This window comes from Camellia sinensis, chromosome 11, assembly GCF_055761805.1.
Source record: "Camellia sinensis isolate YWXY chromosome 11, ASM5576180v1, whole genome shotgun sequence".
NCBI classification, from domain to species: domain Eukaryota; kingdom Viridiplantae; phylum Streptophyta; class Magnoliopsida; order Ericales; family Theaceae; genus Camellia; species Camellia sinensis.
Window position 1 is genome coordinate 170,243,735 of NC_138971.1, and position 18,812 is coordinate 170,262,546.

Sequence of the window (18,812 nt, forward strand, 5' to 3'; positions counted from 1 at the left end):
AATTTGTATCTAGATTGTGGAAGAGTTTGCAGAAAGTTATGGGAACAGAACTAAGGTTCAGTACTGCATTCCACCCACAGACAGATGGACAGTCAGAACGAACGATATAGATATTGGAATATATGCTTCTCATGTGTGCTTTGGATTTTCAGGAGAGTTGGGAAGATTATTTGCCACTTGCAGAATTTGCTTATAATAACAGCTTCCACTCCAGCATCGGTATGGCACCATACGAGGCTTTGTATGGTAGGAGGTGTAGATCACCTATTTGTTGGACAGAGGTCGGGGATAGAGCTTTGCTTGGGCCAGAAATTGTGCAAGACACTTCAGAGAAAATCAAGACTATTCGTCAAAGGCTCAAAACAGCTCAAGACCGAGAAAAGAATTATGCAGACGTTCGAAGAAGACCTCTTGAGTATGAGGTTGGTGACCATGTGTTCATCCGTGTTTCTCCGATGAAAGGCCAAGTCAGATTTGGGAAAAAGGGCAAGTTGTCGCCCCGTTACATTGGGCCGTTTCAGATTTTGGAGAGGCTTGGTCCAGTTGCCTACAGATTTGCTTTGCCACCAGGATTCGAGCAAATCCATAATGTGTTTCATGTGTCGATGTTGAGGGGTTATCTCTGAGACCCGTTACATGTGATTGATTATCACCGGGTTGCTATTGATGAAAATATGAAATATGCCGAATGACCGGAACGAATTGTTGATCGGTAGGTGAAACAATTGAGAAGCAAGTCCATTCCAATGGTGAAAGTTGAATGGAAGGAACACTATGGTACGGATGCCACATGGGAAAAAGAGGAGGAAATGCGACTAGGCTATCTACATTTGTCTCCCGACAAAGGTAACTTAAGTTTGGAGGACCAAACTTCCTAAAGGGGGGAAGACTGTGATACCCCTGTTCCGTATTATGTTAATCGGTCCCCAATACGTATGTGATTATATGTTTTGATATGATTTTGTGTGACATTATGTGAATATATGTGATTTTGGAATTCTATCTGTTCACCGTAGGAATATCTATCTGAATGATCTGCTTTGGAAATTAAATTGAAGGCCTTATCGGCCACGGAACCCGAAATCGATTACGCCATTGTGATTGGCATAATTTTTAGAGCCTACGGTAAAATTTAATTGAAAAATTAATTTGGGTCAGATTAAGTCGATTTAATTGATAAATTAGAGCCCAGTTACTTTATTAATATTATTTGGCCTTAGTGGGTTTTGTTGTAAGTCTCTATACTCCCTATTCCCTCTTATTCACCTCATTTGACTGAACTTGGGACTCAAAACATAGAGAGAGCCGGCTGTTGAGAGGGGGAAGGAGAGAATTGTGTAATTGTTGGTTCAATCTTTGGAATTTGAAGATTTAGCTCAAGAATTGACTAGAGCTTAGAAGATCAACGCTTCTAGGTGAGTAATTCTTAGATAATAGTTTGTAACTTTGTGTGTTCACGCTAATTTGGTGATCAAGAGTGAGATTGAAATGAAATTGTGTTGAATTTGTTGAATTGAAGCTTAATATGTGCATGCATGTAAAGACTTACTTTGAAATTGCATGTTTGAACACAAATGTGTATAATCCATGTGAAATGTTAAAGGAAACTCATGTTTTGATCACCATTTGTGTTATCTAAGTTGAGAATGTGGCTAATTCATTACATGCATGTACAAATTAAGAAGATATGAGCTTGAATGCATGAGTTTGTTATGTTGGTGTTGAGTTTGACATATTTTGGGACATGCATGTGGATAAATCAAGAAATTGAGCTTCATAATGTTATAATCTTGCATTGGTGCCATGTTGGTATGATTATATTTGAGATTTGAGCCATTGCATGCAAGTAATGTAGCTGGAAAATCGATTTGGAGCTCAAGAACACAACCTAGAATTTCCAGAATTTTGACGTCCGCTCGAGTGGGGGAAGTGCCGCTCGAGCGGAGAAATCGTGCTCCCAGGACTTGTTGCAGAGTTGGATGTCCGCTCGAGCGGGATATCTCACGCTCGAGCGGGGAGTTTTTGTAGACAAGCCTTCCGCTCGAGCTCTCTATTGCACGCTCGAGTGTATTTTTCATGCAACCAGTACTTTTGCAGGCCTTAAGGGTCCGCTCGAGTGGGTAATTCCACGCTCGAGCGGGGACCCTGTTCTCTAAAATTTTGTATGCTCATTCTGTGTTTTGTTTTCCGTTCTCTTTCACTTGTAAGTACTCTTAGGCATATGTTAAGCATTGTAAATGAGTTAATGAGATAAGAATACAGCCTAAAGAGGAATATGTGAATCAAAGAACGGATTGAACTGTTAGTGACCCCTTTTGTGTTCATGAAATGTGTAGGGTCAAGCTCCAGGGCAAATCCGCAAGTCGATCACTGTGAGTAATATCGATATTTGAAAGCTTATTAATGTCCAATTGTGTATTCCCTTATAAGCTTATGAGTTGCTAATTGGGATTGTGGACAAAAGTCTGACATGAATGAATAGATGGACCAAAGGTCGTTTTGATAATTATAAATGGACCAAAGGTCGTTCTGATAGAAATAAATGGACCAAAGGTCGTTTTGATAAAAATGAATGGACCGAAGGTCGTTTTGATAGAACTGAATGGACCGGAGGTCATTTTGATAGAAATGAACGGACCGAAGGTCGTTTTGACGTGAATGAGTGGGCCGAAGGCCGTTTTGACATGAACGAGTGGGCCGAAGGCCGTTTTGACATAAATGAGTGGGCCGAAGGCCGTTTTGACATGAACGAGTGGGCCGAAGGCTGTTTTGACATAAATGAATGGGCCGAAGGCCGTTTCGACATAAGTGAATGGGCCGAAGGCCGTTTTGCCATGAATGGAAATCTGAATGGGCCGAAGGCCAGAATGTTTGGAACTACAGTTACTTGATTTGAATTTCATATAGTTATATATATATCTGTTAAATAGAGTATGAATTGGGCCCAAGGCCGTTTGGAGCATGTTGTTCTACATATTGTTATATAACTTCTGTATTTGATATTATTCACTGGGCTATCGGTCACGCTCATTTATGTCTTTGTAGGTGAGCCAAGGGAGGTCCAAACCCAGCCCCAATGAAGTCTGTCAGGAACAACACGAGTTTTGGAGAGTCAGCCTTATGTCTCACGCACGAGACGCATCCTTGCCATTTTGTTATGTATTTACCTTATGTCTTGTTGGCATGGACTTTATGTATATTTGTATATATTCTGTTATGGGTTGACTCAGTTTGAATGATCCTGTCGATAAAGAATTTTATGGTATTGTACTTTTGATGTGGGTTATTAACGTCTATGTAAGTGGTTTGTTTGATGTGCGTATAAGCACGGCTCTGTGGACAAAGTTTTAAATTTGTGCTTCCGTTTGGCCCTTTTACTCCGTTGAGTTACGTTTGTTTTAGTATTGAGGCCGTAGGTAATCTCAGGATTACTGGCCGGTTATGTCCTTAACCCATAGGGGCGGGTTCGGGTCATGACAGGGATTTTGGTGAAACCCCCTTTTGGGCCTTTTTATTAGGGTAAAGGATAACCCAATCAATTTTATTTCAAAAAGCCCCTGAGTAGGAAATGCCTACCTTAATAAGAACATTTTATAATTTCTTTTTTTTTATCACAATATTGCCCTTCTATATATGCGTATCATACATTTGAAATATTTGAAATCTGAGCTAAAGATCTCGCAGGAACGAAATAGATGAAGACGATCTCCAAATCTAAAGATCTCGCAGCCAAAGATCTCTCACTTGGTCAACAATAGACGATCTCGCCGCCGACGATCAACACTCTCAATTAAATGAGAGTTTCATTGAGATTTGTGATTGTTGATCGAGTTTTAGAAGTTTTTCTTCTCAATTAGATATGTTGATTTGTTGATTAATTTGTTTTGTTTTTGTTTGTTTGTTTTTTTTTTTTTTGATTTATTTTTGTTGTTTTTTATCTGATTTCATTTGACAGAACCAGAGTAAAATTTTCCTCTGGTTCTATTGCTCTGTTTTTTGTTTCAGATAATGAGAGTAAAATTTTACTCTAATTCTATTGCTCTGTAAAACTGATTAATTAAACAGAACAATGAATCGATTATTTAGAAGTAACTCATCAGTAAGTTCTAGGTCAACAACTTTGCCCTCAATCCTCTAGGCATAGTACATCTAGTGTCCCTACTGAAATTACAACTGAAGATGAAATATTTAATACTCCTTTATTTCGAAAATATAGTCAAATACATCTTGGTCAAACCAACCAAACTTCCCAAAATAAATTAAAAGGAATTGATAATTCTACCACTTCTCAGATCAGTAAACTTGTTTATACTACTCCCACACATTTTCCAGAAGAAGATATTGCTTCAAATACTTCTCCAACTCAAACTGATTTCGAAGAATTTATACCACCAGTGAATCCCCAATTAATGACAATCAAAAAAGATTTTACTCCTGATTTAGATAAATTACTTGTTGATTTTAGATCCAAAGAAAATAGAAGTAAAAGACATGCTTATCGTGCTAAATATGACTTTACTCAACAATCCAAAATAACCAGAAAATGGTACGATTTTATGGTCCAATATGGTTTTGAATTATCTTTCTTTGACTATATGGATCAATATTACAAAAAGATCAACATAATCACAAAACATAAATGGAAAACTTCTCCCAATACTTCTGTTAGCTCTAATCATCCTCCATTAGAAAATATAATTATTGATCATCAAGGTTCTGAAGTTCCAGCCTCTCCTTTTAAATTGCCTGACACTGATCCTGAAATTAAAAAAGTTATTGAACAAAATAATTATACTAATCAATGTCTAAAAACCATTGGTAAACAATTAGATAAACTAGAAATTAATTTAGATGAACAATCCGCAAAATCTACTAAACCCTTAGATCAACCTTTACTTAATCTCCCTAGTCATCGTTCCAAACGAACTAGCTTAGTTACTAATGATCAATCTACTGTCAATGCTATTGAACACTTATTTACTAAATTAACTCCCAATGATACTTCTACATCCAAAGATAAAGGTCTTACTGTTTTGAATCAACAACCTATTACCGACACTGTTTTAGATCAATCTGAAACCGACACTACTGATAATGAAATAAATCAATTAGCCCAACAATTTCAATCTTCTAATCTTAATAAAATTCATTATCCCAAAGTTAATCCCCAAACTACCAAAAACTGGTATTCTCGACCTACTCCACCTGATCTCCAGTTTGAAGAAACTAATCTTAATAATCAATTTTCTGTTTCTGCTAAAAAATTATACAAATGGAATATTGATGATCTTAGCGAAGATCAAATCCTTCAAAAATTAAATCATTTATCTATGGTAGCAAATAGTTATCTCAGTAATTATCCCCAATATTCTCAACCTGAAATTGTTTCTTTGATTACTTCCGATTTTACTGGTATGCTCAAATCTTGGTGGGAAAAATACCTTACTGAAGAACAATGTGACTCAATCATTTATGCCAATCAAACTGATGAAAATGGTTTACCTATTTTTGATGAAACTATTGGATGTTGTCACCCTGATGGAATCAATCAATTAATTTATACCATAGTCCGACATATCATTGGTACCCCTACAAATATATATTCTCGCATACATGATCAACTTAGTAATCTTATCTGTCCAACCTTAAGTGATTTTCGATGGTATAAGGATGTATTTACCTCTCGAGTTATGTTACGAGAAGATTGTACTAAATCATTCTGGAAAGAAAAATTTATTAATGGATTACCTAGCTTATTTGCTCACAAAATTAGAGATGTACTTAGTCAACCCACTGGCGTTATTGAATATGATAATTTAACATATGGTGATATAATTAGCACTATTCAAAAAGAAGGTTTAAAAATGTGTATTGATCTTAAACTTACTCAAAAAGCTAATAAAGATAAACATAAAGCTAATTATGAATTAGGCAATTTCTGTGAACAATATGGTTTACCTCCTGTTGCACCCTCTCGTAGGAAATCACACAAATATTCCAAACATAAACAACATAAATCATCATACAAATATTCTAATAAATATAAAAAGAATTATTTACCTTCCAAATCAAATGATAAATTCTATACTAAACCTAAAAGAAATATTATAAATCCAAATCACATCCAAAATCTAAAAATATCAAAGATGTTACCTGTTATAACTGTGGTAAAAAAGGTCATTATTCAAATAAATGTAAAGAAAAACAAAAATTAAAAGATCGAGTTAATCAACTTCAAATTGATGACAATTCCAAAAATCAATTATATGAAATCTTTCAATTGAATCAATCTATTAGTAGTTCCTCTTCTTCTGATCATCCCAATACTTCATCCGATTACCAATCACCTAGTGATGATTCTGATAACAATATTAATATAGGATGTAATGATATTTGTTGTAAACGAGTTAAACAAATTACTGTTCTTACCAAAAACACTCAAGAAGAATCTGCTCTTATTGAATTAATTAGTAAATTAGATGATCCCAAATTAAAACAAAAATATATTGATAAATTAAAATCATTATTAATTCATTCCGATAATAAACCTAAGTTTGATAAACCCATAATTAGTTTATCCAAAACCTTAGATAGATTTAAAAATAAACAAAAAGAAGTTACATTACAAGATTTACAACAAGAAATCAATCACATTAAACAAACAATCAAAGAATTACAAAATAAAGATAAAAAATTAGAAGACGAAATTATCACTTTAAAACTTAATAAAAGTCTAGATAATTTCCACAATAATGATCAAGAATCTCCACATGAATCTGAACATGATTCTAATCCCACTAATCCTGATAATTTGATATTTGATAATCGATCACACCAATCTCAATCCAACAATCCTGAAGAAAAAAGGTTAAGTCTAATTAATAAACTTTACATTCAAAAATGGTATTCTAAAATCAAAATAATTATCAATGACTTTGAATTAGAATTAATTGCTTTAATTGATACTGGTGCTGATTTAAATTGTATATAAGAAGGTTTACTTCCTACTACATATTATGAAAAATGTCAAGAGAAATTAACTTCTGCTAATGGTAGTAAAATGCATATCAAATATAAATTACCTAAAGTTCATGTTTGCCAAGATAATGTATGTTTTAAAACCTCTTTTGTTTTAGTTACCAATATGACTGACAAAATTATTTTAGGTTCCCCATTTATCTATTTATTATATCCATTTACTACATCTAGTACAGGAACAACTACACACGTTTTAGGTCAACCTGTTACATTCAAATTTTTATTTCCTCCTGAAATGTTAAAATTAAATCAATTAAAAGATTGTTCTATTTCCCATAAAATTAATCGTTTAACTCGGCATTTAAATTTTCTTAAAGAATAAATTAATTATAAACGCATTGACCAACAATTAACTGATCCAATTGTTATTTCTCAAATCAATGATTTCAAATTAAAACTTGAATCTACTGTTTGTTCTACATTACCTACTGCATTTTGGCATAGGAAAAAGCATGTAGTTAATTAACCTTATATTAAGAATTTTGATGAACGACAAATTCCTACTAAATCTAGACCAATTTAAATGAATCATGAGTTACTTGAAATGTGTAAAAAAGAAATTAATGAATTATTAAACAACCGCATCATTAGTCCAAGTAAATCACCATGGTCTTGCCCTGCTTTTTATGTTAACAAAAATGCTGAATTAGAGAGAGGTGTCCCTCACTTAGTTATTAATTATAAACCCTTAAATGCTGTTCTAGAATGGATCCGATATCCTATTCCCAATAAAAAAGATTTGATTAAAAGACTTAGTCAAGCTGTTATTTTCAGTAAATTTGATTTGAAAAGCGGTTTTTGGCAAATTCAAATTCATCCTAAAGATAGATATAAAACTGCATTCAACACACCCTTTGACCAATATGAATGGAATGTCATGCCATTTGGATTAAAAAATGCTCCTAGTGAATTTCAACACATCATGAATGACATATTCAATCCATTTAGCCATTTTTCAATTGTTTACATTGATGACATATTAATTTTTCCAAAATCCATTAGTGAACATTGGAAACATTTAACTGCATTCTTTTACACAATTAAAAGTCATGGTCTTGTCATCTCTGCTCCTAAAATTAAATTATTTCAAACTAAAGTTCGATTCTTAGGTTATGATATTCATCATAATACTATTTTACCCATTAGTCGATCCATTGAGTTTGCGTCCAAATTCCCTGATGAAATTTTAGATAAAACCCAATTACAAAGGTTTTTAGGTTCCCTCAATTATATTGCTGAATTTTACAAAGACCTCAGAAAAACTTGTCAACCTCTGTTTGATAGGTTAAAGGATAACCCTCCTCCTTGGTCTTCTGTTCATACTTTTATTGTTCAACAAGTCAAACAATATGTTAAGTCACTTCCTTGTCTTGGTATTCCTACTGAAAATTCATTCAAAATTATTCAAACTGATGCCTCCGATATTGGTTATGGTGGCATTCTTCTTCAGAAAGTCACTCCTCAATCATCTGAACAAATTGTTCGTCATCATTCTAGTGTCTGGAATAAAGCACAATTAAATTATAGTACAATTAAAAAAGAAATTTTATTTACTGTCTTATGTATTCAAAAATTTCAAGATGATATTTTAAATCAAAAATTTCTACTTCGTGTTGATTGCAAATCTGCTAAATATGTTTTGGAAAAAGATGTTCAAAATCTTGCTAGTAAACAAATTTTTGCTCGTTGGTGTAGCACGTCCGCGGGGGACCCCGCTACAGTTCGGACTCGATTTGTGTCACGGTTCTTAATCTTGAACCAAAGAGTCCAAATCTGGCAAATCGTTTTGAGAAAACAGATTTTAGGAAAGAAGTGTCAAACATGGACTGCTTTGCCAGATACAGAGTCGCCACCTAAATATTTTAAAATGGGGGAATTTAGGAAACCCTGACTCGGTGCCAAAGGCCACGTGTCCGTCATCACCAGAGTTGCCTCGGCTCGGGAGCTAGGGTATGATTGGGGAAGGTCAGCTATGAGCACCCCCTCTCGCCCGATCCGAAGATCGGCCTCTACTAACCGTGATATCCGTTTTTGAAAATGTCATGTGTTCTTATTCCAGTTATTAGCCTAGAATTACTATGTTATGCGCACAGCAAATAAGTATAGACTAGATTGCCTAATTTGGAAATAAGCATTGCATATCCGTTTGTTTCGAAAAAATGTTTTGGAATTTGCTACCCGCAAGTAGGCTAAAACACGGATTTCAACGAGTATTTCCAACTCAGACAATCCAACCTTCACCCATAGGCATTCAAACAGTTTATCACATAAGCATCTAGCCACATGGTAAGCATGCTATCATGTTAACATTCACACGCATGCGAGATGCTAAAGCATAAAATACTTACATTGTACTCCAAGCCAAAACAATAAACTGGTTAGCAAACATGCGTGATCCTAGTTCATGTTGAATTGACTAATGCAGCACATACAGGATGCAATTAGATAGGCTCGGCTAACCTAAACATGGTATGTGAAATGCTACAACTATCACGTATTCAATTTGAAATTGAAGCACAAATGCAGTTAGAATGATGTGCCGAGCCTGGTGCATGCATGGCAAATGTATGAATGCACGCATGCATTGCATAAGGTATGCTAATTTTAAAGATGCCCTAGTCTACCATCAAAAGCGGGTAAATAAAAGGGAAGAAAGATGTGGGGTTGGAAGACATGCACCCACTCACGCACACTTATTACACAATTGCCCTCACTCGAAGGGTACAAATAAATATTACAGTCCGAATAGTAAACAAATAAATTATTACCAAAAAAAAAATAATAATAATTTACTTAACAGAATAAATGTAAGAAAAAGAGAGGTAGCCACGACCCCTGCCTCGGGATGCGCGAACGATGCATGCTCGAACCCGTCTCGTCCGGAAAGCCCGCACCATACCATTGCTGCCTCTGTTTTTACTGCCTTGCTTCTCTGAAAAATGCCAAAATTCTGGGACAGGTTCCTTGCACACTGCAGAATACCACCGGCTGGAGGAAATGTCCACCGGCAATGTATAAATTCCATCAGCTTCTGATGGAGTTATCGGCCATTCACCCATGGCTGATCGGCACTAAATTCTGCCGGTCGGCAAAAACTTCCTGCAGAAGACAGTTTTGACAGCAACAGAGGACAGACAGTGTATGGCATGGGATTTCAGGCACATGTGAGCATGGTCATGTTTCCCATCATGCTTTGAACTCAGGGAAGCATGGCCCTCGATCCTCGAGCCATCAATGGTGCATGATAGCCCAAGAGATCAAGCTTGCCCCTTGATATAAAAATGCATGCAATCACACAAATGAGGACCAAGACCCTATCATACCGAAGTCAAGGGCCCCGGTGACTGAGAGTCAAGGCACATTACATCACTTATAGTATGAACGCTCCTTGACTCTCACACTTGGTTTGACACCCCAAACCAAGTAATGCAATGCATGTTATGGGAACAATGACTCAAAAGTACAAATGCAATGCAAACATGGACAATTTAAGCAATAGGATCAACATATTACAACACTTAATGAAGCAATTATGCAATGGACATGAGACAAGCATGCAAAGGGGCCTTAAACCATAAAAGGGCAGACCTTGATCCACCCCAAAACAGTGGCCAAAAGTGCCTAAAAAGGTGGACAAATACTCATGCCAATAAGCAAGCCGATGGTCCTAAGGTTAAGGCACAAAAGGGGGCACATCATTTCCACCAACATGACCCCTCATGGCATGAATTGGACAAGCCGAAACAGAAACTTAGCATGCGAAAGTAGACCCCAAAACCTACTAACATGGCAGCTAAAGTGGCTCCAATGAGATGCATGCACCAAAGCTCATATCTAGGCATAAAAGGCATACCCTCAAAACATGAAAGAGGTCACTCATGTACACATACAAACATGATTTATGGGCTGAAATATGATCCTAAATGATGCCAAATCATGAGGATGGTCATAGCTACGCATGCTAGAAGTCAAAATGCTCAAAGCTTACAAGCCAAAACACAAAGAGAGGACACCAAATAAGGCAAGCATGACTGAAATAGATGGCCAACAGGCCTTAAACATGGTAAAATAGTGCCAACACCTTCATGGAACTAAGCCAACATATGCAAGAATCATGGCCTAAACACAAGATGCATTTCTAGGCCAAATAGAGGAATGTAAAGCAAGTATGTCAAGCATGCAAAAGGGCACAAATCCGACCAAAAACAGAAATCATATGTGACCTAAGGACACCCAAAAAGTTCTAAAATAAGGCCAAAACCAATCTAGCATGCATGTTACCCTTTAAGCCAAAATGCAAGGAAATAAGACAATGAAGGGAGACGGGTGTCCCTCCCCTATGCAAGACTTAAAACCACCTTCCTCACCACTGAAAATCCACTAGTTTTCAGTGGTGAGAAGACCAAAACACTTAAGCAAACAAGGCCCTACCAAGGAGGCAACAAAAAAGGCCAAATAAGGCCTAAGAGGGTGAGTTTGAATTCAAACCACAAAGGACCCTTAATGAAAGTTCTTAAGCATGAAAATATAAGTCTTTTTTATGTTATGCACAAAAACTAAATCAGCAAGCAAGATAGGTAAAAGACTAGTGCAAGTTTGGGGAAACTAAAGCAAAGTGCTCACCCTTGAAGCACACCTCAAGAACAGCCAATGCAGCCCTATTCTTTTGATCGAAAACAGCCCCAAAACTCAAGAATCAACCCTCAAAAGCCCTCAATCTCGGAGCAAGGTGTAATAGTGTGTGTATTAGTGCAAAAGTAAGGTAAAAGCACACTTTTAGGCCAAGAAACACACACAAGGGAGGAGAGAGAGGGAAATATAGAGAGAGGGTGTATCTATATGTATAAGCTCTGGTTTTTGCCTTCAAAATTTCTAACCTAGAACAAGGAGAAGACCTCTCCTCTTATAGAAGTCCCTCTTGCCAAGCTTACACAACAAGCTTGCTTAGAGGGAAATCCCTCCATACACGTGTATGGAGGGAAGCAGAGTTGGTGCCAGCTATCACAGCTGGCACAAAATATCTACATAAAGTAGATGAACAGTGGTCGGCTACTCAAAATTGCCATTTTGACAAAAAGGAGCGCCGACCGGCAACAAAAAGTGCCGACTGCAACAAAACGCCAGCCGGTGGCCTGTGGCTATGGCCGGTGATGTGTGGGGATGCCTCACAAGGCATTCCCTGCCCCTCCAAGGCAAAACACAAGTGTTTGGTGCAAAACCAGACATTAAACAGTCAAGCTCGGAGATCCTGAGGCAAGGCGCGTAGCCGGGACTTCCGGGAACTCCAAACGAACACAAACTTGGATGATCACTGGGTGTTCAAACGGTGACGTCCAGGTCTTGAGGACGGTCAAAAATGGGGTGCCTACAGTTGGCAATCCATTTTAAGCATTTTTGATTTTGATATTACCTATATACCTGGTTGTCAGAATTCCTTGCCTGATTTTCTTACCCGGGAATTTTTACAGGGGGGTAAGGGATGACTGCACCATTTACTTCTTACCATAAATCCCGAATTACCTATTTCAAAACCCAAATTAAACAACTTACCCATCGTATTCACCGTCTCAAATTAGCCAGACCAACTACCAAAAGAGCCCAATATATCAATTACCATCAGATTCAAGCCCGTCACAATTTACTTGCTCACAACTTCAACTGTTTACATCGCCATCAAGATTATTTAGATCTTCTTTCTGGCTGCTAACCATTGTTTCTTTCTCCACAGATGTCTCGTCCAAGGCCTCCCTCCAAGGCTTTGGGCCCATCTTCCAGTAAACCTAATCAACTTATTGTCCCTCCTCCTTTGGAGTCAGTCACCCAATCTCATTCACTTGAAATGGTTAACCGTTACCAAACTCTTGGTAACATCTATCGTCCTGATTACTCATCTGCATTGGCTGTCGATCCCTTTGTATCCGGCCATTCAGTTTCAGTTACTCCATTCCCAGTTAACCCCATTAAACCATCCCGATCTGAGTACACCAATTCACATGTTACTAACCTGTTCTACAAAGAACCCAGTCACCCAAAAAATCAAACCATCAATGAAATTGCTAAATTCCATTTTGGCTCTGGATGCCATTTCATCCTTTCACATCCAGAGAAAACCCTCTCATATTACAAAGACATTCTACTCCATCACCATTCAATTTTGATCAAACCAATCCAAGATCGAACCTATGCTTACAAGATCCTATACCATTCAATTTATATTCACAACATTGTTTCCATGGCTGAATGGGGTAATCCTAACCAGCTTCGTGATTTACCTGGTTATCCCATTCAATATAATTACCATGATTATGTTGATGCTTGGTTCAAGATTTTCTTGTACCAAAATGAAACCTTCAGTCATTCTTGGTTCATCTCATTTGATCAAAAATTCAAATCTGAATTACCTACCTGGTTTCTGAGATGGTGGACTCACTATGGCGCCATTTCAGATATCCTCCCTAATGATCTCCATGCAATAGTTAATTATTTTGCCTCTGTTTATCCATTTACTGCTCATCAACGTCAATTTCCACTATTGCTAATCTTTATATCCAAATACAAAATTCCATGGATATTTAAATGGCAATATGGGATTGATGATAACATCATCATTCGCCAACACACAGTCAAATGGTGGGTAAAGTTCAATGTGCCCAGAATTCTTGAAATTGTTCAGGAAGAATTCCCGCCTGATCAGTATGCTCCAACTCCTGCTCTTGCTAAAGCCCAGCAGAACCCAACTGCTGCAATAACTCAAGGAAGTCAACCCAGTCTTCCTCCAGTCAACCTTGGAAGCCCCTCATCCAGTGGTTCCAAGCCCAAATCATCCAAATCAAAGTCTAAAGCTGTTGCTGCCCAGTCAGCCCAATCAAAGCCCAAATCAAAGTCTAAAGTGAAGGCAAAGCCCATTTCACCTCCTGCTCAGCCCAAAACCAAGTCCAAGAATAAATCCAAGTCATCCAAAGAAGATATGATCCAGTTAGCCCATTAACTTTTGAATCAAGCTAAAACCCAATCCACCGATTCAGACAGTTCAGAAGAAGGATCGGAACATGCCCACTCCTCTGAAGAATCAACTAATCAATGTTCAGGACCCGAGTTTCAAGATGCTCAGGATCCGTTTGCATAATCAACATTGGATTCCATATAGATACAACTTAGCTTCAGTCAATACTCTTTTGAGAAAAGCTGCCAATTTATATTTATATTGATTCCATTATTCACATGTTCCACCGAAAGTGATGAATAGTAAAAGTTACTGTTCACTTTTACTGTTCACCATCACTATTCATCCAGTCAACTTTTGTTTAAAGCTGCTCAACTATTCAATCAATCAACCGAAAGCAACCGACAGCATCTGCTTTACCCATGCGCTGCCAGCTGCTTTCATCAGTCAATTGCTGCTTTTCTTTTCTTTAATTTTGTATATATTGTAATCAAGTTGAACTCATTCGGCAGACTTGAAAATTCTTAGAAACCAATATTCTGAAAATCCAAGAGCTCTGAGTGAAAACCAACACCCTGTGCTGTAATTGCTGTTACTGTAATTGTAAGTTAGTTTTAATTAAAATATTTTCTTGCTTTAGTTTTAATTAATTAAAATATTTTCTTGCTTTAGTTTTAATTAAAATATTGTAATTAAATGTTTTTTTTTAATTAGTGTAAGTTTATGTGCATTCCAGTTTTGTTCAAATTATTATCCTTTTGATTTCGTAATCCATCTCCTTCATTCTATATGTGTTGCTTTCGCCTTTTGGTGAGAATTAGAGTAAAATTTTACTCTGGTGTTAAAATGACAATAAAATTTTACTGTCAAGAGGTGGTCATTGCCAAACACTTCAGCCGCCACAAACACTGCCTTCGCTTTTTTACTTTTGTGTAGAGTAATTACTTTTAGATTCAAAGTCTAACATTTTACTCATTTTTCAGAGTAAAATTTTACTTTTATACAGAGTAAAATTTTACTTTTGTGCAGAGTCTAACATTTTACTAGTTTTTCAGAGTAAAATTTTACTTTTATACAGAGTAAAATTTTACTTTTAGTTTCAGAGTGTAACATTTTATTCTTATTCAGAGTAAAATTTTACTTTTATACAGAGTAAAATTTTACTTTTAAATTCAGGGTGTAACATTTTACGCTTAGATTCAGAGTGTATCATTTTATTCTTATTTCAGAGTAAAATTTTACTTTTATACAGAGTAAAATTTTACTTTTACATTCATGTCTCAAGTTGTGTTGGTGACACACTGTATGAGTTGGCAAACTTTGACAAACCTAATAGTAAAAATTAACTCTAAAATATAGTACAATGTTATACTAAACCATAGTAAAATTTTATCAACACAAATTGACTTTTGGACTTGTGGTGACAGTAAAATTTTACTTTGATAGTGATAGTAAAATTTACTTTGATAGTGACAGTAAAATTTTACTTTGATTGATAGAAAATTTTTACTATTAATTGTTTCATTTTTCCCCACTTATATGGAAGGACATTTCAGTCAATTCATGACATTTTTTTTAATTGAGGGGCTTTTGGAGTCATTGTTTAATTCTGTGGGCTTCACACAAAATAAGCCCAATGGAAGGGGCTTTTCACCAAAAATCCCTAATATATTAGGTATGTTTTAAATTCAAAAAAAATTAAAGAAGGCCCAAACTAACTTAAAATAAATTGACTCATTGAAAAATTAAAAAGCTCATTCAAAATTAAAAGGGTCCATTCTCTCTCCCTATCTAATTTCTAACCTTACCTCTTTTAACACAAATCTTTATCCTTTACCTTCAAAAAAAAAAAAAAATCGTTGAATAAAAAAAATATATGTGCAAAGCCCCAAATAATCTAGTGATATTTATTAGTTCATTATCAGCTTTGGGCTTTGAAAATCTGAGGGTTGGGCCTATCAAACTCACAACCAAACAAATCTTCCACACTCATATCATAATTTCAAAACTCAGAAACTCAAAATACAACTCTATTCTCAAATCATATTTAGAAAACTCTTCCAAACACTACCATTGATATTTACAATGGGGCCAAACGTTTGACGATGATTGGGACAAAAAAAAACAAATAAAGAAATAAAGTTTTGAGTGATATATGTCTTATTTATAACCACACTCCTATAAGATGATAGTAACGCCTAAAAGAATTCTATCTTCTCCATCACTCCATCTAAATTCCTCAACTTTTTTAGTCCATGAGATATATGAGAGCATATGCCACCTGCACCATTAATTTCATCACCTAATCTACTATTTATGTAAATTTAATATATCCAAACCCAATGGATGGATAGTAGAATAAATAATACCTTGGGCATTATAGGTGTGTCTTTGAGGCCCCATTTGGGCTGCAAACCAATTCCTAAGAATCCAATTCCCATTTCCTCTGCGACAGCTTTGACCTACTCACCAGTATCATGCAAAGATAAGAACAACTTCAGCAGTTATATATTTCCAACTGGTTGAAAACAAATGAAAGTGAGCAGGAGAAGAACCATGAGAAAAAAGCCTTAATCGTATTTTGAACAAGAACAATAAAACTCAAAGGTCAGATTGGAAATTATATTAGACAACACAAGTAGAAAAACAACTAACAAGTACCACAAAAACGTAGAAAATGAATCAAATGACACATGAATCATGCATCTTTGAAAAGAAGGTAGGGCTGCAAACGAATCAAATGGTTCATGAACAACTTGTATCATGGTTGTTTAATTAAAGCTCTTTTAAGCTTGGCTAATTTGCTAATGAATGAGGTTCAGGCTCATTTTGCAATCGAGCCAAGCTTGAGGAGAACCAAGCTCGGCTCAAATAGGCTCACAAATACCAAAATCTATAAATTAAATTTTTTATATTATTTATGTATCTATTATTATAGTTTCAGACAAACCTAGTAAAGGTGTGAATTAACCTCAGCACAAGTTTGATGTAAAGTTTCAAGAGGTGCACCACTAAGCTCAAATTGGCCTCCTGGTTCCAGTGATATGTTTTGCATTCCCTGCACAATCGTAAACCAAAAGCAAATACCAAACTTGCTGCATGTTACTTTACGAAAAAACAATCATAAAGAACAAGAATAAAAAAATGTATATTGCTTTTTAACCCAAAAAAATCTAGCATCATGATTTATAAAGAAGGAATGCATGAACGAGAAAACGGTTCAAAACTTCCCATGTATTTAAAGAAGAAATTTTTATTTTTTATTGGAAAAACAAGATAGAAGAGTGTCTACCTGTTGAAGTCCAATAATGTTGTCACCTTCCATTATTCTATCCCAGTCAAATCTCTCAGCAATACCATTGAGCAACTCTGTTGTCTGTTCATACGTCATAGGCCTTAAAGTTTCAAACTCAAAGCCAATCTTTTCATGTTCTGTACCTATTCTGCAGAGACCACATGATTAATTCAAAACAAGATAGAGAAAATCTTCCGTAATTATGTTTCAATCAATCAATTCACTAAATATAAAAGTAACACGGATTGAAAGGAGTAATGAAGTGTTGGAAAAATTGCTTTTGTTTATTCTTCTTTCGGAAACTTTGTGCTAATAATTAGGTGGGATTCACACATCCGTTTGGATGGGTCCAACCGGTAATGTAATTGTTGCCTTGTGGAGAACAAGAATATTATTTAGTTGGTGGAAATCAATTTTCATGTTAATGGAAATTGATGCACGAGGAACACTTGAGAGTGGTGCTTGAGTTGCTTAGAGCCTATAGGCTGTATGCCAAGTTTGGGAAGTGTGAGTTCTGGCTGAGAGAAGTCAAATTCTTAAGCCACGTGGTATCCAGGGAAGGAGTGTCTGTTGATACATCCAAGGTAGAGGCAGTGCAAGATTGGGCACAGCCTAAGAGTGTATTTGAGATCCGCAGTTTTCTGGGATTAGCTGGGTATTACCGCCGGTTTGTGAAAGATTTCTCCAGGTTAGCGTCACCGTTGACTAGACTGACTCGGAAGGGAGTCAAGTTTGTGTGGAGTGAGACTTGTGAAAAGTCATTCCAAGAGCTGAAGGTTAGATTGACCACCGCTCCGGTGTTGATTATTCCGGAGAGAGGGTTGGGTTATGCGGTTTATTGTGATGCCTCACGAGAGGGTTTGGGTTGTGTGTTGATACAAGAGGGGAAAGTGGTAGCTTATGGCTCACGTCAGTTGAAAATACACGAGAAGAATTACCCTACACACGACCTAGAGTTAGCGGCTGTGATCTTTGCCTTGAAAATCTGGAGGCACTACCTTTATGGTGAGAAGTTCAAGGTGTTCTCGGACCACAAGAGTTTAAAGTATCTGTTTACACAGAGAGACTTGAATTTGAGGCAGAGAATGTGGATGGAATTCATTGAGGATTATGATTTTGAGTTGCATTATCATCCGGGAAAGGCCAATGTTGTGGCCGATGCCCTTAGTAGGAAATCCATTAGTGATGTAGCTAGTATAGCCATCCGAGAATGGGAGATGTTGGGAGCACTTGGCGAGTTTGATTTGCTACTGGGCAAATCCGTTGAGGCTGCGGCCTTGTTTTCTGTTGTTGCGCAGCCTACACTTGTGACACGAGTGTTAGAGGCACAGAGAGGTGACCTTGAGGTAGAATCCCTGCGAGAGAAGATCTCCACTGAGAAGGTTGAGAAGGGTTTGACGGTGTATCCCGACCTGAGTGTGAGATACCGAGACCGTTTGTTTGTGCCGGAGTCTTGCCGAGAGGAAGTACTCCGAGAGTTTCACCATTCGCGCCTTGCGGTGCATCCGGGAGGTACTAAGATGTATCAGGATTTGG

The 18,812-nt window shown here is 36.6% G+C and overlaps 1 protein-coding gene across 1 annotated transcript in view; it reads right to left on the minus strand.

The window, feature by feature from the left end:
- LOC114299622 (glutamate--cysteine ligase, chloroplastic) overlaps nucleotides 1-17,696 on the minus strand; it is a 31,523-nt gene extending 13,827 nt beyond the window's left edge. Inside the window, 4 exon segments of the mRNA XM_082895662.1 lie at nucleotides 16,351-16,443; nucleotides 16,932-17,039; nucleotides 17,274-17,424; nucleotides 17,608-17,696. Coding sequence (XP_082751788.1) covers nucleotides 16,351-16,443; nucleotides 16,932-17,039; nucleotides 17,274-17,424; nucleotides 17,608-17,696 — 441 coding nt within the window.
- Between the last annotated feature and the right edge of the window lie 1,116 nt (nucleotides 17,697-18,812).